At 43.1% G+C, this 20,874-nt stretch overlaps 1 protein-coding gene across 12 annotated transcripts in view; it reads left to right on the plus strand.

Moving 5' to 3' along the window:
• LOC132368245 (uncharacterized) overlaps positions 1-20,874 on the plus strand; it is a 670,503-nt gene that overhangs the window by 333,661 nt on the left and 315,968 nt on the right. For all 12 annotated transcript variants that reach the window (XR_009504000.1, XR_009504001.1, XR_009503999.1 and 9 more), the window contains exons 7-8: positions 8,292-8,355; positions 12,049-12,122. Coding sequence is in view for 9 of the 12 variants with exons in the window: in XM_059927014.1 (XP_059782997.1) it covers positions 8,292-8,355; positions 12,049-12,122 (138 nt within the window). In the remaining 3 variants the exon portion in view is untranslated. The remainder of the gene's footprint in view (positions 1-8,291; positions 8,356-12,048; positions 12,123-20,874) is intronic.

Genomic DNA, 20,874 nt, shown 5'->3' on the forward strand with positions numbered 1-20,874 from the left:
ATATATCACATCTTCTTTATCCATTCCTTTGTTGATGGACATTTAGGTTGCTTCCATGTCCTGGCTATTGTAAATAGTGCTGCAAAAAACATTGGGGTGCACATATCTTTTCAAATTATGGTTTTCTCTGGGTATATGCCCAGGAGGGGGATTGATGGATGATATTGTAGCTCTATTTTTAGTTTTTTAAGGAACCTCCATACTGTTTTCTATAGTGGCTGTACCAGTTTACATTCCTACCAACAGTGTAGGAGGGTTCCGTTTTCTCCACACCCTCTCCAGCATTTATTGTTTGTAGGTTTTTGATGACAGCCATTCTGGCCAGTGTGAGGTGATACCTCATTGTAGTTGTGATTTGCATTTCTCTAATAATTAGTGACGTTGAGCATCTTTTTATGTGCTTTTTGGCCATCTGTATGTCTTATTTGGAGAAATGTCTGTTTAGGTCTTCTGCCCATTTTTTGATTGAGTTATTTGTTTTTTTGATATTGAGCTGCATGAGCTGTTTGTATATTTTGGAGATTAATCCCTTGTCAATTGCTTCATTTGCAAATATTTTCTCCCATTCTGAGGGTTGTCCTTTTGTTTTGTTTATGGTTTCCTTTGCTGTGCAAAAGCTTTTAAGTTTCATTAGGTCCCATTTGTTTATTTTTGTTTTTATTTTCATAACTCTAGGAGGTGGATTAAAAAAGATCTTGCTGCGATTTATGTCAAAAAGTGTTCTGCTTATGTTTTCCTTTAAGGGTTTTATAGTGTCTGGTTTTACATTTAGGTCTTTAATCCATTTTGAGTTTATTTTTTTGTATGGTGTTAGGAAGTGTTGTAATTTCATTCTTTTACATGTAGCTGTCCAGTTTTCCCAACACCACTTATTGAAGAGGCTGTCTTTTCTCCACTGTATATCGTTGCCTCCTTTGTCATAGACTAGTTGACCATAGGTGCGTGGGTTTATCTCTGGGCTTCCTATCTTGTTCCATTGATCTATATTTCTGTTTTTGTGCCAGTACCATATTGTCTTGATGACTGTAGCTTTGTAGTATAGTGTGAAGTCAGGGAGTCTGATTCCTCCAGCTCCGTTTTTTTCCCTCAAGACTGCTTTGGCTATTTGGGGTCTTTTTTGTCTCTATACAAATTTTAAGATTTTTTGTTCTAGTTCTGTAAAAAATGCCATTGGTAATTTGATAGGGATTGCATTGAATCTGTAGATTGCTTTGGGTAGTATAGTCATTTTCACAATATTTCTTCTTCCAGTCCAAGAACATGGTACATCTCTCCATCTGTTTGTGTCATCTTTGATTTATTTCATCAGTATCTTACAGTTTCCTGAGTACAGGTCTTTTGCCTCCTTAGGTAGGTTTATTCCTAGGTATTTTATTCTTTTTGTTGTGATTATCTATATTCTTGGCATTAACATTTACTAATAGAATGAGTTCCTTCTGGGAAAAATCAGCTTGAGTGACTTCAAAGTTTTGGAGAGTACCACCATGGTAAAAATAGGTGGGTAAGTATAGATAGATTTCAGCGTGAAAAATTATCAATTTGCCTTTAATAGCCCTGAGTTTGGTGCTATAAGTGCACTTAAAGGCATGACTTAACAAAGAGGGATTTAGAAAGGAAATGCCGTTGACTTCCCAAGCTGTGCACTCCATGGGATACAGTTTTGTAATAAAGACCGTAGAAAATTACGAAACTTCTGAAAGAAACTTCCTGTCTGTGTATGTATATGTGTGTGTTTACAGTTTATACTGGATTAGGATTGTAAACCTTGATAGTGTCTAAAAATATTAAAGGGGAATATGAGGATGTAAGCCAAATAAATGAGGACTGCTAGAATGTTTAATTGTGTATTAGTCTTTTATTAGCAGTGTATGTTCTTCAGGAAGCAGCTGCCTGAGAACCCATCTCCTGAGAAAAAACAGCTCTGAGTTTGAAATTCAGGGCTCTCAGAATGAAAAGTGGTGACCCTCTAGAATTTTAGTCTTATCACTAAATTTGCAAAGTTGGATTAGACCAAGCCCAGCTCTTTATCAACTGCATTATTATTCTCTTCCTTGGGCCTTGGTTAACTCATCCATGGAATTGTGGAGTCACACTAGATATCCTTAAAGTCCCTCTTAAATGCATGTCCTCTGGTCGCACACATGTCAGTCCTCTAGTTAAACTTTCTGTGCCACAGATGTTGTTTTGTATAGCATCCTGCAAGTGTTGTCCAACTCTGCTGAGAGGGCTCCAGGCAGACCAGGAGAGTCTGGGTTCATTACAAACATCCCTCTTTGAAAACCAATGTCCGTGGTATTCACCTATCTTTTCTTAGCTAGTTGGATCTTACTTCCATATGTTACTACTCCTCCGTTAGGTCTTATACTCTCAGCCAATCTTAGACATGGCCATTGAGTTCTAAGGAAAAATTTTCAGAATCCTCATCTCCTGTTTGTTTTCCTCTAGAGCTACATTTGTTCATTAATGTGCCTTTTGTAATGTGGTATCCACCCTGACTGAAGCTACTAAAATAGTCTAATTACTAATCAGTATGTTGAGACTGTTGCTGTGATCCTTCAGTGGTTAGACATGTTCTTCATACTTACTATTTCATACTTACTAGTCAGTATGAATTTTAAAATTAAAGTGCATATTTAATCTAGTATTTATTTTTCCTCTTTTAGTCCTCTTAAAGTATTAATGGTGTCTCTTATAATCAATAATTCTTGTGCTGGAAAAGTAATAAGGTGCTCTGATGTTTGCACAAGTTTCTAATAATGTACCAAAAGATAAAGTATATAAAGTACAACTATCTTGCCATAATCAGTCCTAAGGAATTGGTTTTCGTTCTGGAATTATACTTGAATTTCAATTTATTAAACCCACGCCCATTTCTCTCCCCTGTGCTATTTATATTTATAATCATATGAGTATTATTTTAGCTGTTACAGATCCAGGTAGCTGCTATTTGATGTTGACTCTCCACTTCTGTTCAACTGCTAATGATAGCAAGAGCTCTGTGGTCCCATAGGACTCATATTTTATTGTATTGCTATGGCTGCCATGCTTGTTATTTCCTCAGCCTCTTCTGCAGAATGAATTCTGTAGGAATTTTTACGTAATTTCAATTTTGAATTTTGTTTAACATAACAGCATGCTTACTTTTAAACATAAAGGAAGGAGACTGATTGATTTCTACTCTTTGCCATCCTATTTATTTATTTATTTATTTAATTGTGGTCTAGTTGGTGTACAATGTTGTGCCAATCTCTGTTGTACAGCAAAGTGACTCAGTTATACACATAGAGACATTTTTAAAAATATTATTTTCCATTATGGTTTATCCCAGGAGATTGGATACAGTTCCCTGTGCTTGGGTATAGTTCCCTGTGCTATGCAGTAGGACCTTGTTGTTTATCCATCCTGTATATAATAGTTTGCATCTGCTATAAAATAAAATTCATTTAAAATAAAATTTATTTTCAGCTATAAAATAATTAAGTCATAGGGATGTAATGTACAGCATGGTGACTACAGTTAATAATACTGTACTGCGTATTTGAAAGTTGCTAAGAGAGTAGATCTTAAAAGTTCTCATCAGGACTTCCCTGGTGGCGCAGTGGTTAAGAATCCGCCTGTCAATGCAGGGGACATGGGTTCAATCCCTGGTCCGGGAAGATCCCACGTGCCTTGGAGCAACTAAGCCAGTGAGCCACAGCTACTGAGCCGGTGTGCCCTAGAGCCCACGTGCTGCAACTACTGAAGCCTGCGCGCTCTAGGGCCCATGTGCCACAACCACTGAGCCCACATGCTGAAACTACTGAAGCCCACGTGCCTAGAGCCCGTGCTCCACAACAAGAGAAGCCACTGCAATGAGAAGCCCCTGCCTGCTGCAACTAGAGAAAGCCCACATGCAGCAACAAAGACCCAGCACAGCCAAAAGAAAATAAATTTAAAAAAAAAAAGTTCTCATCACAAGAAAAAAATTCTTGTGTATGGTGATGGATGCTAACTAGATCTGTTGTGGTGATCATTTTGCAATATATGTAAATATTGAATCATTATGTTGTATACTTGAAAGTAATATAATGTTCTATGTCAATTGTACCTCAATTTAAAAAAAGAAAATTTCAAGTATATATGTAAGTTGGAGAAGAGAAATGGAGGAGTATTTAGAGGTGGATATGGAGGTCAAAAGAGGTATTATGTATTTATTTTTTAAGATGCAAAACGTATGGTACCATTGTATGCTGATTGTAATGATTAAATAAAATTTTTATTGTTTATCCATGAGGTGGTGGTGTTGAATATCTGGGGCAGTATACTGCCTTGTATCTTTTTGTTGGAGAGAGTAGATAGATTCTGGTGCAAAGTGGAAGGTTTGGTCTCTGAACGGGGCATGGACAGTGAATCCACTGTGTCAGGAGGGAAGGCAGGGTGCATGGACACAATGGCCTGTAGGTGGGCAGATGTGGGGAAAATAGGGAAGTTGCCTTCCGATTGCTTCTGTCTTCTCAGGCCTATGGAAATGTCACATACAAATTGGCACTTGCCATCTACCTCTACAAAAATTAAATTATGAGCCACTGCATCTGCTGACCTTCAACACCCCCTGAAAGGAATTCAGGGTGGAGATCAGAAATGAGGCACTCTGTGCTCTGGAAAAAACTGGCAGAACAGGTCCTTAGACAGTTAGATATTTTCAGGAGATGATTTTATGAGCCCAATTCTTGCATCTCCTCATATTTAGAAAAGCACTAAAAAATTCTTCATGGTGATGTCTGCTCCTCATGACTAGCAGTAACCTTCACGAAACTAGCAGGACCTTCTGCAAAAAATATCTGCTTGATTGCATGTACTCCTCCTTCACCAAAATCACATATATAGTGACCTTCCCCACTTCCTCTTTGGAGCACTTTCTCAGAGCTATTCGATATGCTGTCTCCCAGGCTATAGTCCTCATTTTGCCCCAGATAAAACTTAACTCACAACTCTCACGCTGTGCAATTGTTTTTAGTCAGCAGAAGCAAGTCATCAGCTGAGGGTGGTCACTGAGGAGGAGACTTGGGAAGTTTTCAGAAAGAGAAGATGTGAAGTATGAAATAATTTAGGAGCATGAGAGAGTGAACAGACAAAGGAATATGTTAGAATTGTTGGGCAACAATGAGGGCCCTTGTGAAGTTATTGGTCGTGAGTTAAAGTGAGACCAAAACTTAGACATCTTAGAGGAGGTCTGGTCCGGGTCAAATCCTGGTTGTTCCTGTTAGTTAGATTCATCACCTGGACCAGGTCCATTCATTGATGCCTGAGCCCCATGGAGGAGAGGACAAAGAGTTAGACGTGAAAACAAAAAAACTGTCAACAAAAGCTCTGAAATTTTGATACGTCTTTAAATTTTGTAAACCAAAGCAGAAAAGAAGACCATGTCCTCTCTCCTGCCCCTCATCAAGGGGCACCTCAAGGAATCTCCTGCTTTGCCACTGGTGGAATTTTCGGCCACACCAGGTGAGGATGGTAGTGCCTTTGAGGAACTTTATGGAACCTGATGAATGTGGAAGAGCTGGAGGACATCGCAGGTCCCAGGAAGATGTAGAGGATTAATGTGTAAATATCACATGGTAACTAACTAGAATGTTTCATCATCAACTACAAGACCCCTCTGGGAAAGCCCAGAAGGGCTTAAATGCGCTTAACTCATTACAGGCTTATAGTAGGAAGATTTCTAAACCTGGTTTTCCAAGATTCCTGTTCTCTGATTCTTCATTCAAACACTAATCTGGATACTGCTGTGAAGAGAATTTGCAGTTGTAGTTAAAACTGAATGGATTGATCTTAATACATAGAGTTTATCCAGGTGGACTGGACCCAATCAGGTAAGCACTTTGCGTACAGAGTTTGCTCCATCTGGCAGCAGAAGAGAAGGTCAGAGAGATTTGATGTACAAGGTGACTTGATAGATCATTGCTGGCTTGAAGGCAGAGGAAAACACATGAAAAGGAATGTGGGTGGTCTTAAGATGCTGAGAAAGGACTCTGGGTGACAGCCAGAAAATAAGGGACCTAACACTTCCAACAGCAAGGAACCGTACTCTAACAACCTAAATGAGCCTAGAGGCAGATGTCTTCCTAGAGCCTCCAGACAAGGAATCTGCCTTGCTAACACCTTCCTCTCAGCCTTATGATACTCTGACCATTGAATCCAGCCTGCTGTAAACTATACGTTAATAAATGGGTGTTATTTGAAGCCACTTAGCTTGTGGTAATCTGTTATGCATCAACAGGAAACTAATACATAGTCCTTTACATTTCGTTTGCTCAGGAGCCAGATGAGTTTCAGAACTGGGTCATTTGTGCCTATGCAGGTGGCACTCAGCCAAGTAAACTGCGGCCATGTGCTATCAAGTTCTCTCTCAAATTCACCAATATACCTGGGAGTTGTGCTGGTCTCCATAGCGGTTCAGTTAACGAGGTCTTTTTCTCAAACTTGGTGGGTTGATTTTGAGCATGATTCAATTGCAAAATAATTGTTTAACATAACTCTATCCATAAATTGTTATTTGTTTATTAACGGAGAGATATTAAAACTTTTTTACAAAGAATAAAAATCTTCACTTTCAGTTTTATGTTTCATTTTTTTTTCACTTTACTAATTTCGTTCTGAGAGAGGAAGCCTAGTCTTTTTAACAAACGATGCTGGAGAAAACGGATGTCCACAGGCTAAAAAAACTCAACCCAAACTTCACCCCTTTCACACTAATTAACTCAAAAATGGATCACAAAATTAAATATAAAATATAATACTATAAAACTTTTAGAAAAAATACTGGGAGAAAACCTCTGGGATCTAGGGCTAGGCAAGGAGTTCTTTTTTAAGTACATTTTAATGAAATTTTATTTTCAATTGTAGATTGATGTGTACCTTCACTTATTCTGAGAGAAAATAAAATGTATTCAATTTGCCCTTCCAGGTTTGTAGACAAATCACATGAATTGATCATATTATAAACCCATAGTTGGTCAACAGTAGAACCATGCAGTGTTTTCCTGAGGAGAAACCTTTCTTTATGTTCATGAAATTTTTGGAGGATTAGGGCTGTAACTAGAGGGTCGGGGTAAGCTGGGGATTCTGCCAGTGGAGGTGAGAGCAGGGAGGGAATTCACCAAACCCAAGGACAGGCAAACCTGTCAGAAACTGCTGGAGAGAGAGGACAGTTACTTGGGATTCAAATCTGCTGATCAACCTTGGTGTGCTATGTTTTGTGGAACAATACAAATAGTATTTTCCAGCAAAAACTGGAATAGGTAATGCAAATTTAAGGATGCTAAAACGCACACATATGTATGTGCATATATACATACACAAAACATATATATGTATACATGTATATATCTGTATATATACGTCTGTGTATTTTTTCCAGCTTTATTGAAGTATGATTGACAAATAAAAATTGTATATTTTTAGGTTGTACAATATAATGTTTTGATCTACATACACATTGTGAAAATGATTCCACAATCATTTCACAAAGTGAAATCAGGAAATCATACCATAATCAAGCTAATTTACATATTCATTATTTCCCATAGTTATCTTTTGTGTGCGTGTGTGCCTGTGTGTCTGTGTGTGTGGTGAGAACACTTGAGATCTATTCTTCTAGAAAACTTCAAGTATACAGTACATTATTATTAACTATAGTCACCATGCTGTACATGAAATTTCTAGAACTACTCATAACTGAAAGTTTGTACTCTCCATATTTGTAATTTAAATTGTTAGGCAATAAATATGCAGGCATATTTTCCTATCCTCTCTCTTACACATCTTTCAAATAATGTTTTGAAACATTTTCAGTTTTTTCAGTAATTCAAATATAATTTTCAAACAGTCAAAAAAGCACACGGAGTTGTTTTTCACTACCCTATTTTACATATATTTGTTAGTAAATAAATGGTTCTCCAGACTGTTCAGCATATTAAATGTTAAAGTAAACAAGGGATATTTGCTCCTTATTTTTAGAACAGTAGATTTACAATATATGTAGCTGTTACAAGTCACATATTTAAATTATTTTAAACATCTTCTTTGGTAATAGTTTTTTTTTTATGACTTTGTGTCAAAATAGAAACAATACCTCGAAGTAAATTTGCTTTTTAATCCATATTCTGTGAACACCTAAATTTTACAATGAAAAATTTCAAAAGCTACAAGGATATCCATATTTGAAATATAAAATAAATGATAAATTCAATAATTGGGAATTTTCTTTGCCCTATTAAACATCAATTTTTAATGCTGTTTTATTCTTACAGATTCTTCTCAAAATATATTGGCTACTTGAGAGATGTCATTACACTCCTGTGATTTATACAGAAGGTAAGTTAGAAAACTTTAATTCTTGTGTCCATTAATTAACAAACTTTTAATAAACACTTTTCATCAGGGACTAGAGTAAGTACTGGCAATGTGGTCAGACATGCTTCACTCCTCTCTCTTGCCTGCAAGGAGCTTTCAGTGTAGTGAGGTGGATGGACCTAGAGTCTGTCATACAGAGTGAAGTAAGTCAGAAAGAGAAAAACAAATACCGTATGCTAACACGTATATATGGAATCTAAGAAAAAAAAAAAAAAAGGTCATGAAGAACCTAGGGGCAGGACGGAAATAAAGACACAGACCTACTAGAGAATGGACTTGAGGATATGGGGAGGGGGAAGGGTAAGCTGTGACAAAGTGAGAGAGTGGCATGGACATATATACACTACCAAATGTAAAATAGATAGCTAGTGGGAAGCAGCCACATAGCACAGGGAGATCAGCTCGGTGCTTTGTGACCACATAGAGGGGTGGGATAGGGAGGGTGGGAGGGAGAGAGACACAAGAGGGAAGAGATATGGGAACATATGTATATGTATAACTAATACACTTTGTTATAAAGCAGAAACTAACACACCATTGTAAAGCAATTATACTCCAATAAAGATGTTAAAAAAAAAAAAAAAGATATGCAGTGGTTGTCACAGGGGAGAAATGCAAAGTGGTCTAGGCAACACAGCACAGGGGACCAGTCCTCATTGGGGCAGTAGAGAAGGCTTTCTGGAGTAAGCAGTGTTTAGTGAAAGGGCTGAAGAATGGGGGTGTTCTCCACGGGGTGCCAGAGTTAGCTGGTTAGGATGAGATCATTCCAACGTCTATGTTCTCCAGCCAAAACAACCAGGAACACACCTGGGAACCAATTTAGTCTAGAACAAGTTGGATTTATTACTCATGGCAGTGAGGGAAGACACACACCATGGGGAATCCTGGGGTGTCTCAGTAAGAGGGTGTTAGAAAAGAGCTACTACAAGATTTGGGCTTTAGTTGGGTGACTTGGGAGAGGGTCTAAAAGTGATGGGCCACTTTAAATTGGATGCTGAAAGCCAAGGCAATTCTATAATTCATCTCAATAAATTTTAGCTACAAGAGGGAAGACTATAGTCAAAATAAAGCCATTACTGGAAACAAAGTAGATGTCACTCATTTTAACCAAGAGAATGGAGTGTTTGGTATTTTGGGGGGATGGCACAGTGACTTCTTTTTCTGTACTTAGAAAACAGTTGTGAATTGCCTTCACTTTATCTCACTTCATCATTATCTCAGAGTAATCTTGCTTGGCATTGGTATTCTGTGATACCTTTTGGTATTTATGTCCAGGCTTACCTCTGGATATCATCAGGGCTGTTGTTGTTTTTGCTTTTTCTTTTTTTTTCTCTCACAAGACAAATGAAGCATGGGGGAAGCATTTAGCTTCAATTGGAAGGCATCATTCTAGAATTTTAGAAATCAATGGAAAAGTACAGGTCTTCTAGCCAAACCCATACATCTGTTTGTATGAAGGACAAACAGATTAACAGAGTAAGTGCATTGGTAGCTTGAATTTATTTTCTAAGATTTGCTTAGCTCCCCTACTCCCATATTTTATACTTGTTATATTTTGATATAGTAAAAATTCATAAATGTGAACACCACCAGTAAGATTTCAGTTCATCCATCTTCCCTTAAATACTTTCTCAGCCTGGGCACGTTGATTCCCTTTGCTTAGGATTTAAATCTCTTATCAGTACACCTCCCCAACTCTATTCAGTAGGAAACTGGTGAAATGATATCAGAGTGGGATGACATAAAACAAAGAAGACATCCACACGCACAAATAAACTGTATATAAAGTCTGCTCATAATTTGAATACAAAGTGTTTTAATAAAAAAGAATTTAACCACTGCTAAATTATCCATATACTGAGTAAAAGCAAAAATGTTACCCTAATAAAAAGAGTGTAGACATGATAGCCCATGAAGCCATGTGGGATGAAGTTAAAAATAGAGTATGTCTCCAGAGATTATCAGGCAACACTTTTTTCAAGTTTGTAATGTATAGTATTTTTTTTACCATTCCTTTTTGTATTGATAAATCAATCATGTCATATCATATCATATATTTTGTATTATATGTCATATCATATCATATCAATCAGTATTTTTTACCATTCCTTTGTGTATTGATACATTAATCATGTCATGTCATATTATATATCATTTATTATATATCATATCATGAAATGTTTCATTTGATGGTCATCTATCTGAGAGCAAGTTGCAAGATTTTCACACTTTCACTGAGTCCTTCACTGGCATCCAGCTTGACCTTGACAAGTATATCTGACCTTCCCGCTGTGTTAGAGATCAGAGTGTGTGAAATATTGACAACTACTGAAGATTACTGGGTAATGTAGACAGTGTGCAGTGGATCAACCAGTATAGACTCTTAAGTCCATTTTCTACGTCTAGTAATGTGTTCAAGTGATTGGTTTTGGCATCAAAACTGAAATACTTCTCTTTCTCAACTTGCTGTTCACACATTATCTTCCAATGGCAAGTGCTGACAACTACAGATGCTGCTTTCACTAAAACTTCATTATTGACTAAACTCCCCTCATCTTAGCTTAAAACCCCTGAATTGGGAGAAAGTGTATCCGATCTGCCTGTGCTTAAGCTGGATCACAGCAGTTGCTTGGCCTAATAGCTGAGACCCTTTCTCAATATGCCAGCTTGTGAGTGTGATCAGTGGTTGTGCACCCTAGGTATATTGATCTGATGTTTAATTTTGTCTAATATTTTTACTCTCCTGCTTACTAGTCAAGTCACTATATCCATAAATTTGACTTCATGAGTCCATTTTTCTTTTCTTTCTTCAGAACTGTTTACCTGATCCAAAACACCTTCCAGTGGATTTTCTATATGTAAAACCTGTTTTTTAAATTAGTAAATAAAACTACTGCCTTCAGAATTTTGCCTCGAAAGCAACAGGACGCTTTCAACAATCTAATGTAAATGCAAACCACTGCATTCTTAACTAAAAGCCATTCTCCTGGGTATGGTGTGTGCTGCTGTTCACCAATCTCTGCTAGATGCTGCCTGAGGTCCCCCTTGCTTCTACACCCTCACACATTCCCCCTGCAGCTCTGATGCTGCTGGAAGGTCCGGAAGTTCCTGCACTGTATTCTAACTGGATCTGTGCTCTTACTACAGACTTGGGGTCCCTACCAATCCACAGCTGCATGGTGTTTGCAGGCAAGTGGGGGGAGAATGGTTCACTTACCTGTGTTATCTGCCCTCTGCCTACAAGGTGAAACTCAGGGCTGACGGGGTCCCTCTGAGTTTCAGAGTTTGGTGAAACAGATATTCTAGAGTTTATTCATGGTTCTCCTTCTCCCTGGACAGGCCACACACATGTGCTTTGCCTGACAGAGCCCAGAGCCCATGGCTGTTTTGGATTCTGGTTTGATTCCTTAGAAAAGGCCAGGAATCTGGTTCATGTCAGTGTTCTCCAACATTTCTATCCTTCTCCTACTCAGTAAAAAGTTTTCTGAGCATGAAGATCCAGTGTGTATATTTATGCATTTGCAAATTAAATGCATGTTCTATGGTTCCGTAATTTATATGCAAGACAAAGATTATACAGATATAGGAATTTTAAAAGAATGAGATGAGGAGGAACGCAAATGGAAGTTCTAACATTTTCTTCCTGCCTCCTAGCATACTGTCTTGTCCACTCTGACTGGCGGGCTTCCCCATCAAGAAGTCTCTTAGTGAAACTCCATGCTGCTCAGGTGAGGGGGTGTGTGGGGACATGGGGGCAAAGCAGGGATGGTATTTCCAGGAACTGGATTTTGTGTACTTTTGCCTTCAACTCTCAAAATCTGCATGGATGACCTTGAATTGCAGGTGGATTCAAGATTCAGAGAGTTAATGTTTTTCATGATGGAGTTCTATCCAGAGAAGTGGATGTGGATCACACTACATTGCATTGTTTTTCCTGGAAGTTTCTTTCTCTTGTTTTTCTTTTCCTTTTAAGCCATGTTATGATGAAAAATAACAGACTGTTATCAAAGAAGGGTAGTATACTCTTAAATACTTTAAGTGGCAAAATGAATTTTTTTTTTTTTTTTTTTTTTTTGCTAAAACAGTAATACGTGCCATAACCTCGTGGTGGTGGAAATAATTTACACTAGGTTTATCATCTGGATGATCTATGAAAAGGATTCTTTCACACAGGTTATATGATGTAGCAGAGGAAGCATTTGGTCTGAGTCAGTTGTGGAAAGCGAATATCTGTATGGTTTGGGGAATCCCTCTCTGTCTCAGGGTCCCCATTTGTTCATTAGGTGACCAGACTACAGAAGAGGCCACAGTCATTTTTTGGTAATGACTTTCCTTCATCATCCTCCTTCTCCTGTTCCCTCCCCACTCCTGCTCTCCTCCTTCTCCTCTTCTTCTTCCTCACCTAATCTCCTTCATCTAAAGTCCTCAGTGAGTCCCCAGACAGACAATGAAGGAGGGCTATAGGGTGTAGGGTGGTGAAAGGCAGGGTCATCTAGGAGTAAATAGAGGGAAGGAGCAGCACCCATCACTTTGGCCAAGTTGTAGTTCCTCCTTCAACTATGGACAAATCTTTTAGGTGGTATCCTGGCCGTGGCCAGCAGACCCTAGACCTGCCTGTCCTTCTTGATCTACTCTTTGCAAATCCTTTCATCAGATAGCTTTGGGGGAGTCCTTCCAGTTTTAATAGACTAAAATTTATGTACTTATTTGTGGGGCAAATGTATCTCAGCTGCCTACCTGAAGTCCCCCCCTTTTTCCTTCTACTGGGAAAGTTCAAGGAAATGTAATGGTTTTTCCAGAAACTGTTTGTGCCGGTTGTTCTGTTTACCCTCATGTTCCATTCCATGACGGATGAGAATGGTCATAGAGCCTAATTTATAAACCGCATATCCTATGCATCACTTATGTAAAAATATTCTAGCCCACAAATCTTAAAAAAAGAATGTTAATGCATCCCATCCAGAGGACCAGCTAAAGCACACACACACACACAAATGCTTAGACCAAAGAGCTGTGTCACTCAAATTTCTTGTTATCAGGATGAGATGAGGCAACTGTGTTTTCCTATGAAACATGCCAGTATTTCCTAAATCCTCATATATTTTGTTGGGAATTACATTATTTTATAATACCTCTTACTAGAATTTAGTTTTATCTCAAATACATGGTTTAGAAATATTAGCTTAAACTTCCAAGAAGAGAGTGTCATTTTCATGAATGTGAGATGTTGTAGTTGTGGGTATCTATAGGAAAACGACGAGCTAGTCTAGTTAGTAAATACTATTGATTGGCTATTAGAGGACATCTGTGGCTACGTTCCAGAGTTCTGTGATTCAGTAACATAAGAAAATGTCACAAAGGGAGCACATTTCAAAAAATTAATAGCTATGATTTTGTAAAACATTTTACAGCCTGAATATTTGTTTTTCTTAATTAAAGAAAATACACAGGGCCCTCACATCAGCTCACTCCTCTCTTTTGAGAGAAAGGACCATGACACTGTTACCCCACAGAGTGACCTGAGAGACTTAACCAGACATAATACTTGACATCTGTACATTATCCAGTTTTTACCATGTAAAGGGCAACAGAATTTATGACCAATGAGAAATATGTAGTCTCAACTGAGTGCAAAATTTGGAAAGTATTAGGCAGACAGTGAGACCTCTATTATTATTATAATAGAAATGCTGATTAAAGATATACTTTCTTTAACAGATGTTAAAATGCCAATTCCCAAGCGATATGAGGTAATATATATTTCAAGCACCAATTAAGTGACATATTTTCTAAGATTTCAAAATTCTTTTAAGCAATGTATCCTTTTTGTAGCCCTATAATAAATAAATAAAATATAAATTTCCTGAGTCTTGGAAAATGCACGTTTCTTATAATTATATAAACTATGAATTCTTCTAAATGGTTCAGAAGTTTAAGTTATCACAGGTGAACATTAGGATTTTTTCACGTTCTAGAGACATGCATCCCATACAACCATCTTGACTGTACTACTGTATTTTAAAAGGAGTAAAATAAACAATATCATTTAATATTAGGCAGTTAAGTACAAATATGCCAGATAATGTAATAGAGATATTGCCAAACATCTGTCACATTTGTGAATAAGCTTCGTGTGTCTGATAAGGTGGCTCACTTCATTGAAAAATAAAGCAAACCTCACAAACCTGGCACAAGCTATTCTGTGTGAAATCCCACGCCATTTGCACAGCTAGGAAGTAGGGGTTAGATGCCTCTTTGCTGGTTCATTTCACCATGGATCCCACTTGCTGTAGGCCTCTCTACATCATGTTTCCAAAGGAGAGAAGTCACTTTGAGTGCAGGAACTTGTCCCCAGCAAAACAAAGCATGTGACCCCCTGATGCCATTTGACTGAACGATATTTAAAATTGGACAAAGATTTTTCCCTCATTAGATGCTGGCAGAGTTTTGCTTCTTTTCAAAGTCTGTCATTCTTTCAACTGTGAGTCAGAGCTCAAGCTAACTAAAACCTGTGAAGGAAAGGATTTTGCGGGTTTTCACGGGGAATCTGTAATTCTTTTTCAGAAGTAATTAAAAACTACACAAGAATTTTCTCTGGGGGCACTGGTACCGATCTCCTGCACCTTCAGTTTGCTACATGGCTTGGGATCCACTCAGAGCCGGCTGGTGGCTCAGGCTCATTTGAGTGGGTGTCAGGCCGCTGTTTGAAGGGTCTCCGTGGTCTCGCCGGGGCGCTGGGCGCCTGTGTGTGGACTGCATGGAATTGCGTGCAGGTCCCTTGAGATTTCTCAGCGAGGGCTCCGCGGAAGGCTCCTGTGAGAGGGCTCTGTGTATAAGGCTCCTGTGAGAGGGCTCTGTGAAGTCTATGTATTATCTCTGAGAGGTCCCCGTGTGGGGTGAGTGTGGGTCCCCGTGTGGGGTGAGTGTGGGTCCCCGTGTGGGGTGAGTGTGGGTCCCCGTGTGGTATCAGTGTGGGTCCCCGTGTGGGGTGAGTGTGGGTCCCCGTGTGGTATCAGTGTGGGTCCCCGTGTGGGGTGAGTGTGGGTCCCCGTGTGGTATCAGTGTGGGTCCCCGTGTGGGGTGAGTGTGGGTCCCCGTGTGGTATCAGTGTGGGTCCCCGTGTGGGGTGAGTGTGGGTCCCCGTGTGGTATCAGTGTGGGTCCCCGTGTGGGGTGAGTGTGGGTCCCCGTGTGGGGTGAGTGTGGGTCCCCGTGTGGGGTGAGTGTGGGTCCCCGTGTGGTATCAGTGTGGGTCCCCGTGTGGGGTGAGTGTGGGTCCCCGTGTGGGGTGAGTGTGGGTCCCCGTGTGGTATCAGTGTGGGTCCCCGTGTGGGGTGAGTGTGGGTCCCCGTGTGGGGTCAGTGTGGGTCCCCCTGTGGGGACTCTTAGTGGGGGGCCCTCCATTGCTGGCCTGTCTGCACCTCACAGAAGGAGAAGGGCAAAGGGACTTGCAGCTTCTTGTTTCTTGCTGTTCTGTCAGTGTCCCTCTGTGTCACTTCTCCCGACAGGTGCCTTGGGCGTCCGGCACCCTCAAACCCAGCACTCACCTCTTGGTGCCCCTGAGAGGACCCGGCAGCAGTCAGGCTCAGGGGCCCCGCTCTGTGCCAGCCTCTCCTGAGCTCTGGAAGTTGTTCTGTGCTCTGGGTCCCAGCCCCTCCCAGGGCCCCTGGCTGTGCCCCCAGTGCTGTGTCTGCCCCGGAGGAGGGGGCCCAGAGGTGAGACCTGGCTCCAGGGAGAAACCACAGCACAAGCAGGCCTGTGGCCGCTCCCCCTCAGCAGGTCCTGGTCCCGCATGTTGGGGTCCTGACAGGCGTAGGGCAGGGCCATTCAAGCTGTCACCTGGATCAGGGGACCCTCCTGGAGCAGGACTCTGCAGCACGGGAGTGACTGTGACACAGAGCCCCAGATTGCTCTGTAGAATTGCTCCTGTCTCCCTGGTTTCCCGTGTGGACGGGCCGGGGAGGAGAGCTGACGGCACCCTCGTTCTCCGCAGGTCACTTCCCGCCCGCCGGGTGACACATCCTGTCTGCTGGCCTCTTCCCCCTCCAGGCTCTGGGGTGAGCAAGGCTGACAGCAGGTGAGACTTGCTATGACCCCAGCACAGTCCCTGAGCCTGTTAAGTCCCACTTGTCCCCTGGGGGCCTCCTTGGGCCAGGCGTGTAGGTACAGGTCACAGACCGCGAGTCTGTCGTGAGCTCCCAGTCCTGTGAAAGTTGATTAAATACATTGTGGGGAAGTGAACCTTCCCTGCTTGGGGGCTCCACGGCCTCTGGGAGCCTGGCCCTCTGTGGAGGAGCTCCAGGGGCCTTCCCTCTGTCTGGGCTCCGGGAGCTGGAGTAGGGGGAGAGTCTGGGCTGGGGCCACCATAAGCCACTGGCCCCTGACTTCTTTTCTCTGGGCCTGTACACGGTGGTGGGACGCCAGGGGCTCCTTGGTCACTGCGCCATTTATGGGCGCCTCTGCCACTTGCCTCCTTCCCCTGCATCCCACCCTAGGGGCACATGACAGACAGTGAGGTGACTGCACACACAGTCACACCCCTGCTCGTTCCCCAGGGGGCGGTGAGCACTGTGAGTAGGGCTGTCCTCTCCTCCGGGGCAGGGGTGGACGGCCCTCGGCGGCCTCCATGCTCATCACCTCACACCCTCAGACCTGGGAGTGCGCGGTCCTCCTCCTCACCGCTGCTCCAGGGTGCGAGAAGGACAGAGGACGGGTGACGCTCCCGGCCCACCTCAATCCCAGCTCCATCGGGGAGAGAAGGAGCTTCCAGGGCAGGCATCATCTATCCCCACCAAGACATGGGGGCAAGGTTTCTGCCACGTCTGGACTCTGGGCTAGCACTGCCCCCAAACTCCTCTCCTTATTCTGACATGTGAACTTGTCTCTGACACTTTCTGGAGCCTGAGGGGAATTTCAGCCTCTGCAGACCCCTCCCCTACAGTCCCACAAGTTCCAGGTAGAGAGAGAGCAGGAGAGGACTGAGCTGGTTCCTGAGAAGGGGGAGGTCTTTAGGTTTAGTTCACCTTGACACGTCCTGAATGCTGTTGCTTGTTTCTGTAATGCTGCTATTATGGAAACTTAAATGCAGTGAGGGAATTGAGGGGAGGATGGGTATTCCACGCTGGGATCAACCTCCCTCCATGGCCCCATCCCATCTGGAAGCCAAAGCAGGCACCTGGGAAGAGTGGACCCTGATCCCTTCCTTCCCCCGAGCAGGGCACAGACAGAGGCCACCACCTCTCATGAGAAGAAACATTTATTTTGGGAAACAAAAATTGTGGTAGGAAGAAGCCATTAACACATAGACAATGTCTTAACATGAGAAGAAACAGGTTTTCTTTGCATGAACTGCACTTTTCCTTGCACTGCTTTCCTACCAGGAGAGGCATGAGAAGCACGCTCTGATTGACCAGAGGGAACACAGGCCTGAGTCACCTGCCACCCTTGGTCTATGCTGGCAGGGTCTGACTGGGGACTCCAGTTCCCTGGGTGGGAAGGCCAACTTGTCGCCCCTGCCTCTGGTATGCCTGCTGTTGTTAAGGTAGCTGTGGTCCTTGCGGGTGGCTTGGTGACTGTAGGCTGTATCTTTCAACACTCTTCTCTGTTCTGAAGAGGAGAGAACCCTGTGGTAGTGGGAATGCCCCTCTGCTGGGGCCTGGAGCTGTTCTGGGTGCTGATTTAACTCTGAGGCACAGAGTCCTTGGTGAAGCCCCAGTTTGTCTACTAGGACCTGTCCAACAGCTGTTCCAACCGCCCGAGGATCAATAGCCCTGCTCTCTACAACAGATTTGCCTTTGATTGGTTCCTGGTGGTGAGCAGTGGCTGATACAGGCTTGCCTTTTTGAGCCCTGCTCTCTACAACAGACTTGCCTTTGATTGGTTCCTGGTGGTGAGCAGTGGCTGATACAGGCTTGCCTTTTTGAGCCCTGCTCTCTACAACAGATTTGCCTTTGATTGGTTCCTGGTGGTGAGCAGTGGCTGATACAGGCTTGCCTTTTTGAGCCCTGCTCTCTACAACAGACTTGCCTTTGATTGGTTCCTGGTGGTGAGCAGTGGCTGATACAGGCTTGCCTTTTTGAGCCCTGCTCTCTACAACAGATTTGCCTTTGATTGGTTCCTGGTGGTGAGCAGTGGCTGATACAGGCTTGCCTTTTTGAAGGGATTCTTCTGTTCCTTTGCGTTTTTTATTGTGGCTAAGACACTGCAGAAAGTGCCTTGTCCATTTGTGGCTTTCTGGTGAAAGCTCTCTCTTCTCTGGCGAGAGCTGGGGGTATTTGCTCCCAAGGGACTCTCCTCTTTCCCTGACCTGAGAAGCGTGGCTCATCCCACTTGCTTGAGAAGCCTTTAGTCCTGAAGACCTTTCTTCATACTCTCCCGGTTTGGGCCTCCAATCGTCCTCCCTCTCATCAGTTGGGGCAAACATCTTGCTCTGGCTGTTCATTTCTTCATCCTCTTCTGGTTTGAGCCTCTCACAGACCTCCCCATCATCACTTGAGGCAAACTGGCCCTTACACGGGTCCCTAACCTTTGCTTTCCTGGGTTCCTGTTGTCCCTGGTTGCTTCTCGTTTCTTCGTGTTCTCCTGGTTGCAGTCTCCTAACGCTCCTGCACTCCTCAGCTGGGGCAGGCGTCTCGCTCTGGCTTCTTGTTTCTTCATGCTGTCCTGGTTGGGGCTTCGTGAAACCCCTCCACTCCTCAGCTGATGCGAGCACCTCCCTCTGGCCCTTCATTTCTTCATGCTCTTTCGGTTGGGGCCCCTTAAAGTCCCTCCGCTCCTCAGTTGGGGCAGACATCTTGCTCTGGCTGTTCATTTCTTCATCCTCTTCTAGTTCGAGCCTCTCACAGACCACCCCCTCATCAGCTGAGGCAAACTGGCCCTTACACAGGTCCCTAATTTTTGGTTTCCTGGGTTCCTCTTGTCCCTGGCTGCTCCTCATTTCTTCATGCTTTCCAGGTTGGAGCCTCTTAAAGCCCCTCCACTCCTCAGTTGGGACAGACATCTCACTCTGGCTCTTAAATGAGTCCTTAAGTTTTGGTTTTCTGAATTTCTGCTGCCCCTGGCTGCTCTGTTCACTCACGTTGAGGTCATATGGCACCACCTGGAAAGGTGGCGCGTCCTCACTAGCATGTTCCCTCTGGGAACTGGAAAGAGACCTATGAGAAGCCAAGATGTCTGCAGGAAGGAGCACATCAGTGTGAGAGTCTTGAAGGAGCTCACCAGTGGCACGGCCTTGAGCCACCTGTGTTTTAAGGCATGGCTCCTTTGGATGTTGGGCAACTGACTTTGTTGGTAGTGACAGGGTTTTCCTAGCGGCTGGAAACCCCAAGACAGTCCCATTCTCCCAGCTTCTGCCCATGAGGTTGACTGTGGGCACCTGATAAGGCAGTCTGCCCTCCTGTCCAGTCAGAGGGGCCTCTGAGGGCCCATACCTGTCACCAGGTGAAGTCTTTCCCAGGGCCCTCTGGATTTCTGTATGCTCAGGTGAGGGAACAGGGAGGGGACTCACCAGGGTGGGAACTGTTGCTTTTGTTATCACTTTCATTCCCTGATGGGGCTGAGGTTTTCCCAAGAACTTATTAGCAAAGTTGGCTTTTGAGTGTGCCCCAGATTGCCAGGTGGCAGAGGGGGAAACGGTGGACCTTGGAGAGGACAAGGGTTGAGCCCCACATGGCTTGAGATTTATGGGCTCAAAGGCCTGTTCGGGTAGGCCCCACCTGTGCCTTACCTGCCACCTTATAATATGTGCTTCCAGCATCTGCCGAATGCTTGGACTGAGGAAGGAAAGCACACGGGAGGAGTTTACACAGGGTTTCCAAGACTTCAAGGGTGCTAGATTTCTGATTTCCTCGTGAGGGTGGGGCTTAGAAAAAACACAGTTGGCAGCAAGCCAGGATTGACGCACAATCACAGGGATCAAACCTTGATTAATCTGCATCAACTCTGTGCTCAAATGGGCTTTCAAGATTTTTTCTAGATGTTTCTTCTCTGGGCTACTGGGTAAACAGTTTCCAGAGTCACTCATCAAGGGCCTCATCAGGTATCTTTCTGACTCCTTTTCAGAGTTTCTTTGCAGAAACTTCCCTGGGAGCCTGGCCCTGGAGGAAGCTTTTGAGATCCTCCTCAGACATGGCCTTAGACCCTTGCCGAAATCCTTCCCTGGTTGAAATTGCATTTGACCCTTCCTATGGGATCTCCTAGGGCGCCTGGACCTTATCTTCTGTGGGTCCAGTCTCCTTTTGCCTGTAAAAGCAGAGGGCTGCCAGGGTCCCTGCTTGCCCTGTGCCTGATAAGTCCTTAAAAATTGGCGCTGAGAGGAACTCAATTCCAGAGACAGAGACAGGTGGCTACTGAGGCACAGGCCCCTCTTGGTTTGATCTTTGATGAGCCTCTTTTGAAGATGTTGCTTCTGGAGATCAGGGCCAATTAAGTCCTCATGATGAATAGAAACTGACCTTTCGGCCTGAGAGCGCCCCCTCTCTTG

The sequence above is a fragment of the Balaenoptera ricei genome, chromosome 6, assembly GCF_028023285.1.
Source record: "Balaenoptera ricei isolate mBalRic1 chromosome 6, mBalRic1.hap2, whole genome shotgun sequence".
Lineage (NCBI taxonomy): Eukaryota > Metazoa > Chordata > Mammalia > Artiodactyla > Balaenopteridae > Balaenoptera > Balaenoptera ricei.